Source organism: Tachypleus tridentatus, chromosome 7, assembly GCF_004210375.1.
Source record: "Tachypleus tridentatus isolate NWPU-2018 chromosome 7, ASM421037v1, whole genome shotgun sequence".
Lineage (NCBI taxonomy): Eukaryota > Metazoa > Arthropoda > Merostomata > Xiphosura > Limulidae > Tachypleus > Tachypleus tridentatus.
Window position 1 is genome coordinate 92,659,821 of NC_134831.1, and position 21,239 is coordinate 92,681,059.

The 21,239-nt window shown below is 35.3% G+C and overlaps 1 protein-coding gene across 1 annotated transcript; it reads right to left on the bottom strand.

The window, feature by feature from the left end:
• Positions 1-1,062: 1,062 nt before the first annotated feature.
• On the bottom strand, positions 1,063-21,013 carry LOC143256198 (chymotrypsin-like elastase family member 2A). Its single transcript, XM_076513068.1, has 9 exons — positions 20,860-21,013; positions 19,295-19,443; positions 16,848-17,085; positions 15,354-15,470; positions 14,001-14,223; positions 9,600-9,723; positions 5,063-5,228; positions 4,050-4,189; positions 1,063-1,311 (listed from the first exon to the last, which is right to left on the bottom strand). Exons 1-9 carry the CDS (start codon positions 20,909-20,911, stop codon positions 1,123-1,125), a joined length of 1,398 nt encoding a protein of 465 aa, XP_076369183.1. The 5' UTR covers positions 20,912-21,013; the 3' UTR covers positions 1,063-1,122.
• Positions 21,014-21,239: the final 226 nt, after the last annotated feature.

The window sequence follows — 21,239 nt, forward strand, 5'->3', positions numbered from 1 at the left end:
GTGCTTATAATCAGCGTAGAGAAAGGCCTATGGTAAAAAACCTTAAGTGAGTATTATATACTGGGTTATTAAAATGGATACCTGCCTGAGATAAGACCTTAATTGACTTACTAATATTAGATTATTACAAAAAATTTTTTTACCCTCGCTTGGAAAGCTAGTTACCTCTAAGTACCAAAACTGCAACGATATGTTAGGTATCAGGTGGTAAAAGAATGGATTGTTGTAACTTATCACAACTGGAATATTTCAATATACAGGGTGGCCCGTAAGTTCCTACCCATCCACATGTTACTATGTTATACTAATGATGAGTTGAAGGCAGCTGTTACCGCGGCCTTTGGAACAATAACTCCTGCTATGTTGAGGAAAATGTCTCACAGAACATGGCGTCACATAATATTATGCAGCGAGAATGAGGGACAGCACACAGATACACTGGATACATAAGATATATGGATGGGTAGGGACTTACGGGCCACCCTGTACTCAGGTTATTATTTTTAACATTTGGTTTAGTGTTGGAGAGTCGGTGAAATAACTTTTTCTAACAAGATGTTATATTTTTCAAGTTAGAAATTTCTGTAGAAACTTATTCATATGTTACACGTTATTATATTTATAATGTAGACGTTCGGTTCCACAGTTGTCGTTTCACTATTTTTTTACAGGTAAAGTATTTAAAGATGTTAGTTTTAACTAAAAAAATTATACTTTAGCTTTCCTTGTGTTGCTGAAAGTTCTCTTTAACTTTTAGTACAGTGTTGTATGTTCCCCTTTTAACGTTTAATAAGTGATGCGAGAACTGTTAAAAGTTTGTTCCACTTTCTCCCTTCTTACTGGAATACAGTATTAAATATTGATTTACTTATGTAAACTGTGTCCTCTTTTAGTGATTTTAAATACACCTTAAAGAATCATTACAACACTGGAACTTCAACTCTTATAAGATAGACGGAAAACATAGAATGTTCTTTCTATCAAGAAACTTGTCTTCATCTTTACGTAACATGGCTGTTTCGATACTACATTAAACCAAGAATTTTAAGAGTTTTAGAAAAATCACTTTGTAATAAGTATTTTATTTTCAAACGTGAATGTAGACGTTAACTTCACGGGTTTTTAGCTATATTTGTTAATCATTTCATTGATCCATTGTATTTTAGTTGAAACCCTTGCAAACCCTGACGGTTTGTTAGGCCTAACCGCACAGAGTCCTGATATCATATTGATATCTGTCACGAAGCTAGCGACACCAACCAGATTCCAGTGGTTTCCGGCTTTATACACTAGAGGTCCACCACTGTCTCCCTGAAAGAAAAATATGGAATTATAAATTAATCACTTCCTGTTTTCCTAATTAGCTTGTTAATGAATCAACTCTCAGTTATCATATATATACTCTTCAAAAAAAGAAACGCAAAAGGTATATTTTTTTTATTTTAAAGAGAAATATATGTATTAACGTTACAAGCTCAGAGTATGTGATGTTACACGTGTTAAAATACCGCTTGTCAGACCAAAATGACAATAAAAGTTGTGCACTTTGAAAACGGAGGAAAACATCGGATTTTTTGCCAAAATGCATTCGTGTCCAACAAATTTTTTTGAGAGATCTGCATGTTCTGCACGTTCAACATGCGCAAAATCCCTATAAAAGTGACGGGTTCTCGGTTTCCATAGCTCAGTGTTAAGCCACCGACACGCAATACAGTTACGCCAAGACTAACAGAAGCACAACGCAACAACGCCATTGGTCGCTTGGAAGCAGGCGAATCTCGATCAGATGTTGCCAGATCTGTGAATGTCCACCCAAGCACCATCACAAGGCTATGGAATCGTCACCAACAACATGGACCAACTCGTGACCGCCCACGATCTGGCAGACCTCGTGTGACCACACCCGCACAAGATCGCTACATTCGGTTACGTCACCTTCGGGATAGGACCACCACTGCAACGTCTACTGCCTCAACCATACCAGGGCTGCGTAGGATTTCCGATTAGACCGTACGCAACCGTCTACGAGATTCTTAGGCCCCATGTGCAACCCATCATGGTGAACATCAACATGACAACGCCCGTCCTCACACAGCCCGACTCACCACTGTCTTCTTGAGATACCACAACATCAACGTTATTCCCTGGTCCTCCAGATAACCAGATTTAAACCCCATCAAACATCTTTGGGACGAGTTGGATCGACGTCTGCGACGGCGACAACCTCAACCGCAGACTGTACCTCAGCTTGCAGCAGCTTTGCAGGCTGAGTGGACAGCCATTCCACAGGATGTGATTCATCATCTCATCGCTTCCATGGGCAGGAGATGCCAAGCAGTTATTGATGCTCACGGGGGGCATACTCGTTATTGACGTTGAGTGACGTTAAACTTCAACTAGTGAGCGTGGACTTCGCTTTTGCAGACTTTGGATGTTTAGCAGTGAATGTGCAAAGTTTCACACATGTCATACAGAACTACCCGGAATAAACTTGTTAACAATTTGTCCCAAATTTGCCTTTTGCGTTTCTTTTTTTGAAAAGTATATATATAATTTGACCATAAACCAAAATTCACTAATGTGGCGTCAGTACAAATTTTCCAAGAAGTTTGTTTTTTGAATTTCGCGCAAAGCAACTCGAGGGCTATCTGTGCTAGCCGTCCCTAATTTAGCAGTGTAAGACTAGAGGGAAGGCAGCTAATCATCACCACCCACCGTTACCTCTTGGGCTACTCTTTTACCAACGAATAGTTGGATTGACCGTCACATTATAACGCCCTCACGGCTGAAAGGGCGAGCATGTTTGGCGCGACGGGGATGTAAACTCTCGACCCTCAGATTACGAGTCGCACGCCTTAACCACCTGGCCGTGCCGGGTCCTTCCAAGAGGTTTAGTGAACTATCAAGTATTTTTCAAGGGAGTATTTTATCTGTTAACGTAATTTATTCGAAACAACAAGGACTTCGAAAGTCAAGCAAACAGAAATAAATCACACTATGGTATAATACTGTTTAAACTGAAGTGTATTTAAAGTATATGTCCGTTAGTAACTATAATTAAAACCACCGTTTGTGCACATGTACCCTCTTCTTATACGTTTACATTAGCTAGCGATGAAACAAAAGGAAACTTGAGACTTTGGTAGACATTACCTTACACTAGGAGTATGACATTGTTGTTATCCTGCAACACTTTCACTAAAATAATTGATTGAAATTAAAACTGTCAAGCCTGGCATGACCAGGTGGTTAAGGTACTCGACTCGCTATCTGAACGTGGCAGGTTCGAACCCTCGTTACACCAAAATGTTCGACCTTTCAGCTGTGGGGACATTAGAATATGACGTTCAATCCCACTATTCGTTGGTAAATGAGTAGCCAAGAGTTGACGGTGGGTGGTGATGAATAGCTGCCTTCCCTCTAGTCTTACACTGCTAAATTAGGGACGGCTAGCACAGATAGCCCTCGTGTAGCTTTGCAAGAAATTCTAAACAAACCAAACCAATCAAAACTGGCTGTTACTGATTTATGGCATATCGTGTTTAACTACAGAAACAAACGTAAGATTAGATTTGGAAATGTTCTATTTCTCAAGACTAAATACACTGAAAAGTACACAATTATTCAACCAATCGTATAACTTTTTTTGCACGTTGACTGAGGGCCGGATTACAGAAACAACAGTAAGTGAAATATTTTATGGACACCACAGTATAAAAGTAGCAGGAATTATTACTGTAAATACGTTATTAGTACATCGCCAGAAGATATACAAATACTGCACAAGGACTGAATGGTTTTAAAATATGTAGCTAATATATCCTTTGCCTATTAATTCTGGTGTTTCAAAACATGAAATAACAATAATAACAAACAAGCTTCGTATTTTATGTGTCTCAAACATAATATTTAGGTTTCGTTTTCTACCAACCAAATGAATAATTAAAGGCCTTACTTTACCCGAATACGTTCCCTACATCAGCACTGGAAACGAAAATCACCTTCTGCAAACATAACAACAATTGAAGTTTAAATAAAAATAGACGTACATGACAAACTCCATGACCTCTTTCCATTTGACCTGCACAAACCATGGTTTCTTTCTGGAACTGAATAAAAGGGTTTTCGCATGTTTTTTCGTCCTGAATTTTAAGTTCAGCTTGTTTCAAGGCAGCGTTACTTCCGGTGCCTAAATTTAAAGATAAGTAACAAAAATAAATAACCTGAATTTATAATAAAATAACTGTACAAAACGTGGAATAAAATTTTATCAAAGAGTTGTTAATAACACAAAACTTGTAACGTTTCTGAAAAACAGGTTCACGTGTCAGCCATACGTCATGGGTTTGAAGACAAATTTTGTTCATTAATTGAAAACTGTAGTTGTCGGTATTGTTCAATGGAAAGCGCTGACGTCAGTAGAAAAACCACACGAATAATTCTTAATTATACCTAACAAAGTTTTGATAAAACGATTTTGAAGTTTGAACAAAGGCTGTGGACTCCCACAAAATATAAATGAAAAAAAAACATTTGAAAGACGAGTGAAAGGACTTAATAATGGTAGAAGGAGATAGTTAGTGAGGGTTGTTAAGTTTGGCTGAGTTGAATCACTTTAAATATTTAGCTGCTGTTAAATAAATTATTCCAAATAATAAGCTATACCAAAAGGTAAGTTTCACACTTAAAGATCCTAATGGGCATTTGGAATCTCTTAGGACTAAATTAACATAATTTACCTGAAAATTAACAAGAAATTATAACTGTTTGTTGTAAACAAATTTGTGCAAGTGTTTTTAATAATGAACTGTTGCTAGTTTTACACAAAAGTTGTTAAGATTGTCAATGAAAGTCGAGTGAGGCAACAATTAGTAATATAAAGTCGAGTGAGGCAACAGTTAGTAATATAAAGACATACAGACCTCGGTTAAAACTTACAATAGGCTTCTACGCATGCTAATCACATTAATCTAGGTCCCTGAAGTGATCTCCAAAGTTGTAACGATTGGAATCATTCTTTGATCACAGAAAAAACCCAACAAAAATCCAAATTTTCACTCACCTCTGGTGGATCCCCAACCTGTGACGTAAGAGCTCGTGCCTACGGGAAGAAGTTCATTAATTGGTGGTAAACAGATAGGACGAACGTAATCGGTAAAGTTGACAGGGGCATTCAGCTTAAACAAAGTAACGTCGTTCGTGATGTCGAACTGTTTCGTCTCCTCGAACTATAATGAACGTTTTATAAAACTAGATTAATTATTAAATACATAATATAACTTTTTATTATATTTCATGTTAAAAAAAGATATCAATTTGTTCTCGATTATCTTAATGTCTGTATAAACTTGAGCACCAGAAGTAAAACGTTTCGAGTTACTCCTTGCTCTAACACTCAGTGTTTAAACTTGAGAACCAGTAGTAAAACGTTTCGAGTTACTCCTTGCTGTAACACTCACTGTTTAAACTTGAAAACCAGTAGTAAAACGTTTCAAGTTACTCCTTGCTGTAACACTCACTGTATAAACTTGACCACCAGTAGAAAAACGTTTCGAGTTACTCCTTGCTGTAACACTCACTGTTTAAACTTGAGAACCAGTAGTAAAACGTTTCGAGTTACTCCTTGCTGTAACACTCACTGTATAAACTTGACCACCAGTAGAAAAACGTTTCGAGTTACTCCTTGCTGTAACACTCACTGTTTAAACTTGAGAACCAGTAGTAAAACGTTTCGAGTTACTCCTTGCTGTAACACTCACTGTATAAACTTGAGCACCAGTAGTAAAACGTTTCGAGTTACTCCTTGCTGTAACACTCACTGTTTAAACTTGAGAACCAGTAGTAAAACGTTTCGAGTTACTCCTTGCTGTAACACAAACTGTTTAAACTTGAGAACCAGCAGTAAAACATTTCGAGTTACTCCTTGCTGTAACACTCAGTGTTTAAACTTGAGCACCAGTAGAAAAACGTTTCGAGTTACTCCTTGCTGTAACACTCACTGTTTAAACTTGAGAACCAGTAGTAAAACGTTTCGAGTTACTCCTTGCTGTAACACTCACTGTTTAAACTTGAGAACCAGCAGTAAAACATTTCGAGTTACTCCTTGCTGTAACACTCACTGTTCAACCTTGAAAACCAGTAGTAAAACGTTTCGAGTTACTCCTTGCTGTAACACTCACTGTTTAAACTTGAGAACCAGTAGTAAAACGTTTCGAGTTACTCCTTGCTGTAACACTCACTGTTTAAACTTGAGAACAGTAGTAAAACGTTTCGAGTTACTCCTTGCTGTAACACTCACTGTTTAAACTTGAGAACCAGTAGTAAAACGTTTCGAGTTACTCCTTGCTGTAACACTCACTGTTTAAACTTGAGAACAGTAGTAAAACGTTTCGAGTTACTCCTTGCTGTAACACTCACTGTATAAACTTGAGCACTAACAGTAAAACATTTCGAGTTACTCCTTGCTGTAACACTCACTGTTTAAACTTGAGAACCAGTAGTAAAACGTTTCGAGTTACTCCTTGCTGTAACACTCACTGTATAAACTTGACCACCAGTAGAAAAACGTTTCGAGTTACTCCTTGCTGTAACACTCACTGTTTAAACTTGAGAACCAGTAGTAAAACGTTTCGAGTTACTCCTTGCTGTAACACTCACTGTTTAAACTTGAGAACCAGTAGTAAAACGTTTCGAGTTACTCCTTGCTGTAACACTCACTGTTTAAACTTGAGAACCAGTAGTAAAACGTTTCGAGTTACTCCTTGCTGTAACACTCACTGTTTAAACTTGAGAACAGTAGTAAAACGTTTCGAGTTACTCCTTGCTGTAACACTCACTGTTTAAACTTGAGAACCAGCAGTAAAACATTTCGCTTGCTGTAACACTCACTGTATAAACTTGAGCACCAGCAGCAAAACATTTCGAGTTACTCCTTGCTGTAACACTCACTGTATAAACTTGAGCACCAGAAGAAAAACGTTTCGAGTTACTCCTTGCTGTAACACTCACTGTTTAAATTTGAGAACACTAGTAAAACGTTTCGAGTTACTCCTTGCTGTAACACTCACTGTAAAAACTTGACCACCAGTAGAAAAACGTTTCGAGTTACTCCTTGCTGAAACACTCACTGTTTAAACTTGAGAACCAGTAGTAAAACGTTTCGAGTTACTCCTTGCTGTAACACTCACTGTTTAAACTTGAGAACAGTAGTAAAACGTTTCGAGTTACTCCTTGCTGTAACACTCACTGTTTAAACTTGAGAACCAGCAGTAAAACATTTCGAGTTACTCCTTGCTGTAACACTCACTGTATAAACTTGAGCACCAGCAGCAAAACATTTCGAGTTACTCCTTGCTGTAACACTCACTGTATAAACTTGAGCACCAAAGAAAAACGTTTCGAGTTACTCCTTGCTGTAACACTCACTGTTTAAATTTGAGAACAGTAGTAAAACGTTTCGAGTTACTCCTTGCTGTAACACTCACTGTTTAAACTTGACCACCAGTAGAAAAACGTTTCGAGTTACTCCTTGCTGAAACACTCACTGTTTAAACTTGAGAACCAGTAGTAAAACGTTTCGAGTTACTCCTTGCTGTAACACTCAGTGTTTAAACTTGAGAACCAGTAGTAAAACGTTTCGAGTTACTCCTTGCTGTAACACTCACTGTATAAACTTGACCACCAGTAGAAAAACGTTTCGAGTTACTCCTTGCTGTAACACTCACTGTTTAAACTTGAGAACCAGTAGTAAAACGTTTCGAGTTACTCCTTGCTGTAACACTCACTGTTTAAACTTGAGAACCAGTAGTAAAACGTTTCGAGTTACTTCTTGCTGTAACACTCACTGTATAAACTTGACCACCAGTAGAAAAACGTTTCGAGTTACTCCTTGCTGTAACACTCACTGTTTAAACTTGAGAACCAGTAGTAAAACGTTTCGAGTTACTCCTTGCTGTAACACTCACTGTATAAACTTGAGCACCAGCAGCAAAACATTTCGAGTTACTCCTTGCTGTAACACTCACTGTATAAACTTGAGCACCAGTAGAAAAACGTTTCGAGTTACTCCTTGCTGTAACACTCACTGTTTAAACTTGAGAACAGTAGTAAAACGTTTCGAGTTACTCCTTGCTGTAACACTCACACACCAGAACTCAGTAATCCGAAGTTTAGTTAACTGTGTACTCTAGCCTTGGTTTAACTGTTAGCTGGTATAATTTATAATTATAAAACACGAAACTAGAATGAAGACCAGTAGTTACATAAATTCAACGTGTACAGCTTGTGTGGTAGAGAAAAACTGTAATTCAGTATTGCAAGATAACTGAGAAAAAAGAAAAACCAAATTTTGCGACATCACATCTATTGGAAGAGCATGTTATTATGTGTAATAACGAATTTTTTAATTGCTTCATCTAACTTTTCATAATGTTAAAGGTATATACTCTACACCAAACGTAAACTTTTGAAGTTTATTTCTAATGAAGTCGGATGAAAAAGATTCTAAGTTCTATACTATTATTCAGTACTTAATATCCCACAGAAGAACAGTGGAAAGTCATGGACTTACAATATCCGAGTTCGATTTCCCGCTGATAGTCCCAAATGGCTTGTTTTAAAACAACCATCCCTTAAATAACGTATAAAACAGTGTAAAGTTGAATCCACTTTAAATTATTAGTTTCAACCAACCAACCACAAAAGATATATTGAAATCGATCTAACACAATTAACCTAACTTAATACTTGGTGGGTTAAAACTATAAAACCGGTCTACATATTAATAACTAACTTAATGCTTGATGAATTAAAAGTATCAAACCAGTCTACACACTAAACCTAACTTAATGCTTCATGGGTGAAAACTATCAAACCAGTCTACACACTAAACCTAACTTAATGCTAGGTGGGTTAAAACTATCAAACCGGTCTACACACTAAACCTAACTTAATACTTGATGGGTTAAAACTATCAAACCGGTCTACACACTAAACCTAACTTAATGCTTGGTGGGTTAAAACTATCACACCAGTCTACACACTAAACCTAACTTAATGCTTGGTGGGTTTAAACTATCAAACCGATCTACACACTAAACCTAACTTAATGCTTGGTGGGTTAAAACTATCGAACCGGTCTACACACTAAACCTAACTTAATGCTTGGTGGGTTAAAACTATCGAACCGGTCTACACACTAAACCTAACTTAATGCTTGGTGGGTTAAAACTATCGAACCGGTCTACACACTAAACCTAACTTAATGCTTGGTGGGTTAAAACGATCAAACCGGTCTTCACACTAAACCTAACTTAATACTTGGTGGGTTAAAACTATCAAACCGGTCTACATATTAATAACTAATTTAATGCTTGATGGGTTAAAACTATCAAACCGATCTACATACTAAAACTAACTTAATGTTTGGTGGATTAAAATAATAAAATTGGTCTGACATAGAACAACTTATGTATCATAAGTTAAAAACTATCAAATGATATAGAATAAATGAATGCGAAATATATTTGTCTACCGGTGGCTTTTTTAATTAGTAAAAACAAACAGTAAACTATTTTTTATCAAAAACTACGTTGACCAACCTCCTTCTCTGGAATATCAGGGTAAACAACCAATTTATCGATGTATCGAATCTGTTCAGAATCGTCTTTCTGGAACTTGTTGTGATTTCCAAAATGGATTCTCCAGAATTCTTTCTTGGGATAACTACAATAAAAAATTCGAGAAATCAAACAAAGTTGAAGTTTTACAAATTAAAAAATAATAAAAATGTGGAACACAAAAAAATATATTATTCTGTTTTCAAATCCATATTACACTATTGACAATAATGTCACACAGTGACAGTTCTAGTAATAATTGTTTTTTAGATTTGTCAGTAAGAATTCGTTATATCTAAAGATGGTTTTGAAATTTTGTAATTAATAGGTTGATTGTCCAAAAACAACGTAGAACAATAGAATAACCTAAGTCCACTACTCACCCACCCTGAGCCTGACTGAGGTCATGTTATATAATCCTAACCAGTGGTAAACAAGTTAGTTGTAAAACCATATAAATCTACTACTCACTCATCCTGAGCTTGACTGAGGTCATGTTACATAATCCTAACCAGTGGTAAACAAGTTAGTTGTAAAACCATATAAATCTACTACTCACTCATCCTGAGCCTGACTGAGGTCATGTTACATAATCCTAACCAGTGGTAAACAAGTTAGTTGTAAAACCATATAAATCTATTACTCACTCATCCTGAGCCTGACTGAGGTCATGTTACATAATCCTAACCAGTGGTAAACAAGTTAGTTGTAAAACCATATAAATCTATTACTCACTCATCCTGAGCCTGACTGAGGTCATGTTACATAATCCTAACCAGTGGTAAACAAGTTAGTTGTAAAACCATATAAATCTACTACTCACTCATCCTGAGCCTGACTGAGGTCATGTTACATAATCCTAACCAGTGGTAAACAAGTCAGTTGTAAAACCATATAAATCTACTACTCACTCACCGTGAGCCTGACTGAGGTCATGTTACATAATCCTAACCAGTGGTAAACAAGTCAGTTGTAGAACCATATAAATCTACTACTCACTCATCCTGAGCCTGACTGAGGTCATGTTACATAATCCTAACCAGTGGTAAACAAGTCAGTTGTAGAACCATATAAATCTATTACTCACTCACACTGAGCCTGACTGAGATCATGTTACATAATCCTAACCAGTGTTAAACAAGTCAGTTGTAAAACCATATAAATCTACTACTCACTCATCCTGAGCCTGACTGAGGTCATGTTACATAATCCTAACCACTGGTAAACAAGTTAGTTGTAAAACCATATAAATCTACTACTCACTCATCCTGAGTCTGACTAAGGTCATGTTACATAATCCTAACCAGTGGTAAACAAATTAGTTGTAAAAACATATAAAAAACTACTACTCACTCACCCTGAGCCTGACTGAGGTCATGTTACATAATCCTAACCAGTGGTAAACAAGTTAGTTGTAAAACCATATAAATCTACTACTCACTCACCCTAAGCCTGACTGAGGTCATGTTACATAATCCTAACCAGTGGTAAAAAAGTTAGTTGTAAAACCATATAAATCTATTACTCACTCACACTGATCCTGACTGAGGTCATGTCACATAATCCTAACCAGTGGTAAACAAGTTAGTTGTAAAACCATATAAATCTACTACTCACTCATCCTGAGCCTGACTGAGGTCATGTTACATAATCCTAACCAGTGGTAAACAAGTTAGTTGTAAAACCATATAAATCTACTACTCACTCATCCTGAGCCTGACTGAGGTCATGTTACATAATCCTAACCAGTGGTAAACAAGTCAGTTGTAAAACCATATAAATCTACTACTCACTCACCGTGAGCCTGACTGAGGTCATGTTACATAATCCTAACCAGTGTTAAACAAGTCAGTTGTAAAACCATATAAATCTACTACTCACTCATCCTGAGCCTGACTGAGGTCATGTTACATAATCCTAACCAGTGGTAAACAAGTTAGTTGTAAAAACCATATAAATCTACTACTCACTCACCCTGAGCCTGACTGAGGTCATGTTACAAAGCACGAGCTGCTCCCCATATACACCAGTTAGGAGAATATGAAATAAAAGCTAAAAAATCTACCTTTCATGTGAGTAAGTTTCGTGTATAAAGATTATAGAGCATGAAGGTGTTAATGATTATCAAATATATTACAAATAACTGAAATATGTTTTAGTTGATCTGTATGTTTCCGGTATAACAGGAAGTTTGGACTTAAGAAGCTAACGGTAATATAAATGTGAACTTTACCTGCTATCATCAGAATGACACCAACTTTGTGAGATGAAGTTCCCATACCGTATAACCAGGATGGTGAAAAGATGTAGCTACATCAGAACAATTAGTCATGTCACATATTCCATGACGCCAAGAAGGTGTGGCTATAGCAGGACATCGAATCATATCACACATGCCATGGCTACATCGAGACAATGGGTCGTGTTACACGTGCCATGACGACAGAAACTACAACTATAGCAGAACAGTGAGTCACGCCGAGAAGGTGTGGCTATAGCAGGACATCGAATCATGCTATAGGATGCCGAGAAAGTATATCGTTTGAATGTCGACCTTCTTACAGTGAAAAGTCAGAAGTCAGATTCTGGTTTAAATTCTAATTCCGTCCTCCTTAGTAATTCGCGGGTTCGAATCCCCGTCGCACCAAACATGCTCGCCCTTTCAGCCGTGGGGACGTTATTATGTTACGGTCAATCCCACTATTCGTTAGTAAAAGAGTAGCCCAAGAGTTGGCGTTGGGTGGTGATGACTAGCTGTCTTCCCTGTATTCTTAAACTGCTAAATTAGGGACAGATAGCCCTCTCTAGTCTTAAACTGCTAAATTAGGGACAGATAGCCCTCATGTAGCAGCTATGCACGAAATTCAAAACAAAACAAACCAAACTCCTTCGTAATTATTACAATGAAAGTTGCAAATCAGACATACAAGCGTTACTGCGTTCACGACACTGAACCAAGTGGACTGAAGACCTAGGACGTTCTGACAATTAACTTTCTCTGAAACAGTTAAAGCACAGCGACATCTAACTGAGTCACTTCAATTCAGCGAAATTATTTGCGAATCGATTTACAAAAATAGCTTACACTTTTTACTGAAATTTGTCATTTTAATGATAACGAAAATCTTGTATTTTGAATAACATTAGAAAACTTCATGAATTGTATTAAAGCTAAAACCATGTATATAAATGCTGTTCATCTAAGATTAGCGAAAATAATTTACACAGATAATATTTTTATCATCTTTGTACGTTTCACATTCTTCAGTAAATAAAGTTATAATTTCTACCAGTAGCGAGATTTTACTGAGATATCACAGATTTAAAATTATTGTTTAAAAGATACGTTTGTGCTCGGAGCTACACTTGTGTGTGTGTGAGTTGGTTTTCTAATAGAAAAGCCACATCTAGCTATCTACTGAGTCCACCGAGGGGAATCGAGCCCCTCATTTCAGCGTTATAAATCCGAATACTTAACGCTGTACCAGCGGTGGACAAGCTATACTCACGTCAAATATCATTCATTTTGGTTCACTCCTGAAAAGTTTGTTTTTGAACTTCGCTCAAAGCTACACGAGGGCTATCTGCGCTAGCCGTCCCTAATTTAGCAGTGTAAGACTAGAGGGAAGGCAGCTAGTCATCACAATCCACCGCCAAGTCTAGAGTTACTCTTTTACCAACGAATAGTGGGATTGACCGTCAGATTATAACGCCCCCACAGCTGAAAGGGCGAGCATGTCTGGTGTGACGGGGATTCGAACCCGCGACCCTCGGAATACCACTGCTGAAGAGACAAGCTTGTCTACCCTTAAATAACACTGGTTTTATGTCCTGATAAAAACTGAAAGTTCTAAACTCACATGTTATAAACAATTTAACAAATGCTGTTTTTTATTCTACTTTAATTTTCAAAATGTTAAATGAAATGTAAGCTTTTAAATGTTCTTTTGTGGTACTTCTTTATATAATTCCCTTGGTTTTACAGAATTTCAAAAGAAATAAAAGGCAAATTTTGTTTTCCTGATGACCAGAAACCCAGTTGGAATAAAAATGTACCTCAGAACGGCTGGTACAAGTATCAACAAGATAAGCAAAACCCAACGTTTCGTTCGGTGATCTTCAAGTTAACCTGAAAACGACGCGTTCTGCCTATCAATAAAAATGTTAATAACATACTAGCCGTTCTGAGATACAAACTTGGTTTTATTCTTAAATATAAACCTGTCCACGAGAAACAAAACAAAACGACCATTAGAAGATTTACGTGTCTTTTTATGACTGGTATTCATTGACTGAACATGGAAAAAAGTATCTTATAACGTCAACGGATAGAACAACATACTGTGTTTCTTTCAACAAATAAGATACGATAACCGCTCTCACTTTTCGAAGCAGTGTGACGCAGAGATGCCCCACTGGTGGTTGATCAATGTTCCCCCGCATGTATGTCCGTTAGGATGAACTGGGAACAGTTGTAAGTCAGCCTGCCACGGCCAGCTGCCCGGACGAACCTCTTGACCACCAATGATGCGGTCTTCACCATTTCCTTCAAGTGGAGGAATAGACGGTTGTCCGCACGGTACGGTTGTATCTGGTTCCTTAGCACCTGAGTGCGTAATAATAACCAGTTTACTTATAAATTAATTAACTCCAAATGTTTCTATAATTATAATTACCCTGAAAATCTTCATTACACATGACTTACACGGTCACGTCTTCACAAAATTCCTTTACTGTCATTGAACTCTATACGTTACTTGCTTGGATACATTCCTTACTAAAGAAACGATTTTCAAAAATTGCTATATCTTAACATTACGATTAGTTCGTAATACCTAACTCATGTTTTACTGTTTATAAAGTTTCATTCCACGTGACTTAACTTCACAAACTCTTTCTCACCCATAGTAACTCAACTCCTTTCTATAAATCATCAGTCTGGCTCAACTTTTGTACACTTATCAACGTGACCCATGTTTACATTTCTATTAATCAAACCCACTTTTTGCACCGCTATTAACTAGTTATAATTCTATAGGTTTCAGTTAACCAGACCCATGTTTTATACCGCTATTAACTAGTTATAATTCTATAGGTTTCAGTTAACCAGACCCATGTTTTATACCGCTATTAACTAGTTATAATTCTATAGGTTTCAGTTAACCAGACCCATGTTTTATACCGCTATTAACTAGTTATACTTCTATATGTTTCAGTTAACCAGACCCATGTTTTATACCGCTATTAACTAGTTATAATTCTATAGGTTTCAGTTAACCAGACCCATATTTTACACCGCTATTAACTAGTTATAGTTCCATACGTCTTAGTTAACCAGACCCATGTTTTACAATTGTTGGTTTAAATCAGTTCTTTACGTACGTTTTAACCTAACTAAATCATGTAACCTCATCAGTCTTCTCACACGTTAACCATGTTTCTTTGCACATTTATTAAACATTATTTTATTTACACATTCTTTTATTAGTGCACCTAACATATTTTAACCACACTTCAACACATGTAACACGTTATGTAACTTGGTGTTCTGTTTAAGCCTCGAAATGCATCAAGATGAACTACAAGATAGAGTTAATTAAAGAAAATATAAAGTCTGTTATTTCTACGTGTAAGCGTTTAAGGAAATGACACCCTATTATTTTTACTGAATTAACTGAAATAAACTAAATATTTACATTCACATCTGAAACGAAACTAAAAACGTTAAAATATTACCGCATATCTTAGTGGCTTCGTCACTTCCGTCTCCACAGTCATCCTTTCCGTCACACGTGAAGGACTGTGATACACATTTACGGTTGCGGCATTGTATTTGATCCTCTTCACACAAAGCTGGAGTAATAATGTATGTAAACATGACCACACTTAATTATTTTTACTTATTCGATGATGTAAACATGACCACACTTAAATATTTTTACTTATTCGATGATGTAAACATGACTACACTTAGATATTTTTACTTATTCGATGATGTAAACATAACCACATTTAATTATTTTTAATTATTCGATAATGTAAACATGACCACACTTAAATATTTTTACTTATTCGATAATGTAAACATGACCACACTTAAATATTTTTACTTATTCGATAATGTAAACATGACCACACTTAAATATTTTTACTTGCTTGATAGTTCAAGAATCGTTTTCTTCCTGTGGTTTCATTTTCCTACTATAGATATCGCTCAGTAACAAGTCTGAAGACTTTTTTATGCCAAAATTCAGGTTTCGTTACATGTTGTAGGCACAGCTCAGACAGCCCATTATGTGTAGATGGAAATAAAGACACCCACTACAGTTTTTTAACGTTCCTCTGTAACTTTTGTTTCTATAATTAAAATAATTTCTTTTCTAACAATTTGTTTTCTATTTCTTTTGGAATAGAACAAGTATTCCAACCTTAAAAAATCCATCCCGACCTTTGGATATAAAATATAATTAATTAAATATTTATTAATTATATCACTCTTACGGTGTGTTTATATGAATAGTCGGCCTGTGCTAAAGATAAAATATCATTTAATATCCAATTTTTATGATAAAATCGAACATTAATAAATATACATAATTATTTTGAGAATGGGGAACTTTAAAACAATACGAAGATAAAACTTCTTGCTAGAGTTATCAAAATATGATTTTAATTGTTTTTATTTGTCTCTGATGGTTAGATTTAACATTTCGGGCCGGCATCACAAGGTGGTTAAGACACTAGACTCGTAATCCGATGGTCACAGGTTCGAATCTCGCCCTTCCAGACGTGGTGGTGTTATAATGAGATGGTAAATCCCACTATTCGTTGGTAAAAGTGTAACCCAAGAGTTGGCGGTGGGTGGTGACGACTAGTTGCCTTCCCTCTAGCCTTACACTGCTAAATTAGGGACGGCTAGCACCGATAGCCCTCGAGTAGCTTTGTGCGAAATTCAAAAAAAAAATATATATATATATATACAAAGTTTATATTGTTGCATTTTATCATATTTTCTAATTCATTTTTGAAGCTATAAACGATCAGGTTGCCGGGTTAATGGTACTGCAATTGTTGCGATTTATAAACAGATTTAATGAGATTAATAATTTATCATATATAAAAAATTACCAAAAATTAGGTTAACTTAAATAGAAAATGACAATGGTTAATGCTTAAAGTGTGCTGTGTACGTTGTTAAATCTCTACTGGTCAAGGGTAGGCCTAGTTTACCTCTAGAAGCAGCGGTATGGTAAGACACGTGAAAACCTTTAGCAGAAGATATGAAGTCGCTACGGAATACAATGTGCAGTTCGTTAGTCGTGGAAATGAAGTCGTTCGGACGTTCGTTCCCGCAAAATATACCTATTACTGGTGTTCTGATGTGCGAACCTGCGTAAATAGAGAAGGCGTCTCCATCACAGAAATCGAAACTTTCCAAGTCAAAGTCTTTGAAAATCAGGCGAATGTACTGTAAAGAAAAATGAATGAACGAATTTAACGTTAAAAATATATCCACATTTAGATAATTTACAGTAAAAGTTAATTTAGTGAGCTCACTGCAAAAACTAGAAGTAACAGAACATATGGAATATGTTATACAACATAAGTTAATGAAACCAGTGTACCGCAATAACATATTTCCACTTATGTTCAAAACTCGTTTCAGGAACACACTTCTGTGTATGTCTGGTTTATTTCGTTAATTTGGTCTTACAAGCTATTTTCAATTTCTGTAGAACGTATATTAATCCATAGAAACTATTTTTGTAAAGATTATTATTAACATTATGATTTTATTTTTTATTTTTGAGATAATAAGACAAACCGCTTCTGACTGGATATTTCTCTTCTGGTCCGTAGTTTAAAAGTTTAGACAACCTAAACATGAGGTTCTCTGACTGACTTGGCCATACAGCTCATTGTATAATTAATGTATAGTTACGGTGAGCAAACAAGCCTTGTACGAAACTAAGTTTATTAATGTCATGAGAAATTAATGGCTGTTCTGTTAGATTAAACTGAGATACATCTGCACTGACAAAATAAGCCATTGAGTAATTTTTAGGTCAAAATTTAATTATTGCTAGAGAAACTTGCAACGGGTCACAGAAGTTAACAAATTAATACCAGTTTCCTTCTAATGTTATAACGTATGCACTAGCTTGCTTCCAATTTTATAAACCATATATACTAGTTTCCTTCCTGTTTTCTTATAAACCATATATACTAATTTCATTCCTATTTTTATAAACCATATATACTAGTTTCCTTCCTGTTTTCTTATAAACCATATATACTAGTTTCATTCCTATTTTTATAAACCATATATACTAGTTTCCTTCCTGTTTTCTTATGAACCATATATACTAATTTCATTCCTGTTTTCTTATAAACCATATATACTAATTTCATTCCTATTTTTATAAACCATATATACTAGTTTCCTTCCTGTTTTCTTATAAACCATACATACTAATTTCATTCCTATTTTTATAAACCATATATACTAGTTTCCTTCCTGTTTTCTTATAAACCATATATACTAGTTTCATTCCTATTTTTATAGACCATATATACTAGTTTCATTCCTATTTTCTTATAAACCATACATACTAGTTTCATTCCTATTTTTATAAACCACATATACTAGTTTCATTCCTGTTTTTATAAACCATATATACTAGTTTCCTTCCTGTTTTCATATAAACCATATATACTAGTTTCATTCCTATTTTTATAAACCATATACACTAGTTTAATTCCTATTATTATAGACCATATATACTAGTTTCATTCCTGTTTTTTATAGACCACATACAGTAGTTTTCTTCCTATTGTTTCATAGACCACATATACTAGTTTCCTTCCTATTGTTTCATAGACCACATATACTAGTTTCCTTCCTATTGTTTCATGGATTACATATACTAGTTTCATTCCTGTTATTTCATAGACCACATATACTGGTCTCCTTCTTATTGCTTCATAGACCACATACAGTAGTTTTTATCTTATTGTTTTGCAGACCACATATACTAGTTTGTCTCCTGTTGTTTCATAAACCAAATATACTAGTTTCCTTCCATACACTAGTCGAAGTTGTTATATGACAAGATCTAACTGACCAGCAATGAGGAGAAACCCACTTGAAATATAAATGTATTCTAAAGACGTCTAGTATGGGTACTAAAACTTTACTTAAAATAAAGTTTTGATTCCCATGACCAGCATTCTCATACTGGTCATAGTGGTCAATAAAGCCCCCCGCTAGTACAGCGGTATGTCTATGGATTTACAACGCTAAAATTAGGGGTTCGATTCCCCTCGGTGGGCTCAGCAGATAACCCGATGTGGCTTTGCTATAGGAAAAACACACAAACACACTGGTCAATAGATAACGGTGGACTTCTTTAGCAGAATAACATTAACAATCCAGGTAAATATATTCTATACTTATTATAAAAAAAATGAGACGTAAATCTAACGTTTTGATAAAGAAATAAAGGTAAGCCATTCAAGTTAAATTTTGATAAATATATGAAATTTATCACTAAAACAAAAAATGTTATATTTTTCATTTTCTGCTAGTTTAATCTTATTTAATACAAAAACTTTAGGTACATTTATGTATTTAATTTTTATGTGTAAGACATGTTAAACATGAAATAATGGCATACTTTTCCGGGAGGAACTATTATAGTATATGAACAATAAATGTTAGTAGGGTAATTTTTGTTTTCTAAATATCCAGGACTGTAGATGTCGCCACTTTCATCGGTGAGGATTTTTGGTCTCAGAGATGGGTTGCACTCGGGATAGTCGTCCCCTGTAAATAAATTACGCTTAAATACTGAACAGTATATTGCATTTAAATACTGAACACGTTGACCAGTACAGTACATTTAAATGTTTAACATCTTGACCAATATCGTATTTTCTATGTGAAACATCGTTCGGGTGAAAATTGGAAGTACGCGCAATTTTGTGTTTTCTGTGTTAATAATTTCTAGTGGTTATCAAGAAACCCTAAGGGGGCTATGTTTATAACTTGCCCTCTACCAGCTAGTAGAGGCTTTTTCTTTCTCGTTATTATAGCTATATAAAAGATATACGAATTATGGCTACGATACATTTCATAATACTTCGGTCAGTTCTTACCGGTCTTCCAGTTTTTATCTTACTGTCCATGAAAACAATTTTTTGGACACTACATGGTAGTAAATTAGATGACGGGAAACCCACTTCTTAAAAGTTGGAAACTGCTTAACTAGATAATTATAAACGTCATTCAGTTATAATAACAACTGCTTAACTAGATAATTATAAAGGTCATTCAGTTATAATAACAACTGCTTAACTAGATAATTATAAAGGTCATTCAGTTATAATAACAACTGCTTAACTAGATAATTATAAACGTCATTCAGTTATAATAACAACTGCTTAACTAGATAATTATAAAGGTCATTCAGTTGTAATAACAACTGCTTAACTAGATAATTATAAACGTCATTCAGTTATAATAACATATTCTCCATTAGATAGTCGAGCCGTCTACAAACTTTCATTTTTATGGTATTAGCTTTAAGAATATATTACGTTTTCCCTAATATTTCTCAACATTGTGTATGTATACTGCAAGTTTCCTGCAATTGTAAAGTGTTTCCGTGTTCCGGTACGAACTAGATTAGAATGGCACTCAATTTGTTTTTAATTTATTTAACATTAATAACATTAACTTTCGATCACAAGTACCTACTTAGAACAAATATAAAAATCAACCCCATAATTAAATATACTTTCATTGTGTTATAGTAATTAGGTGGTAGTGTTTTATCGGTTAGGTATCTCTAGTGAGAAAGATTACCTCAACAATTTCCCAGATGTTAGACCAGTTTAAGAGATTTAGGTTAGATCTAAATAGACATACATGAAACTAAGCATGAAAATAGATCTCTATAATAAAACTATAACAATTAAAAACTAATGAGCGATACCATTAATAAACCAGCTAAACAGTTCGGATAGCGTAACTTCAGAAAATGGTGGTATTCAAGGTACGTGTCTCAGTGTTTATATATGGAGTCAAGTAACGAGAGTACAGCCAAAAACTAACGTTCATGAAGATATGAAATAATAAATGAAACACTTCCAGTAGATATATTAACAAGTTTTGTAAAAGAAGTTACACATAATAGTTAGTGCTAAAAGTTTCATCTCAAATGGATGTTTGATAACTTACCTTTCGAGACGCCTACCACGGATAATACGAAACAGATAAGGTACGTTTTCATTCTTTGGCCGATGTCTTTGTCTAACTAAACGTGTTAGGTTCTTCCACATATATCAGCTTTAATAGAACATGTGATGATTTCCCATCGTAATCTACACCTGTTTTTATTATGCTATCTTCTCTTCCTTGAGCCGTCTGTATTATTCTACTTAAATTAATTGAACAGTAGAATTATAATTCATTAGTGTATTGTATTCTAGTATATTATGTTAGGTTGCTGTAAGGCGCATGATCTCTTTTTCTATAACACGATACTTAGATACATCCATACTATCTCAATGATTTTGTCTGTAATCCGTTAACGATCCATGTAACATTAAAGTAAGACA

Bases quoted from the DNA above. Each gene is read 5' to 3' on its own strand.
- LOC143256198 (XM_076513068.1), bottom strand. From the start codon at position 20,911: ATGAAAACGTACCTTATCTGTTTCGTATTATCCGTGGTAGGCGTCTCG. The intron at 14,224-15,353 runs GTAATATTTTAA...TTACGCACTCAG, and splicing joins CGAAGCCACTAAGATATGCG to GTGCTAAGGAACCAGATACA. The intron at 9,724-14,000 runs GTGAGAGCGGTT...TTTTTATTGTAG, and splicing joins GCGTCACACTGCTTCGAAAA to TTATCCCAAGAAAGAATTCT.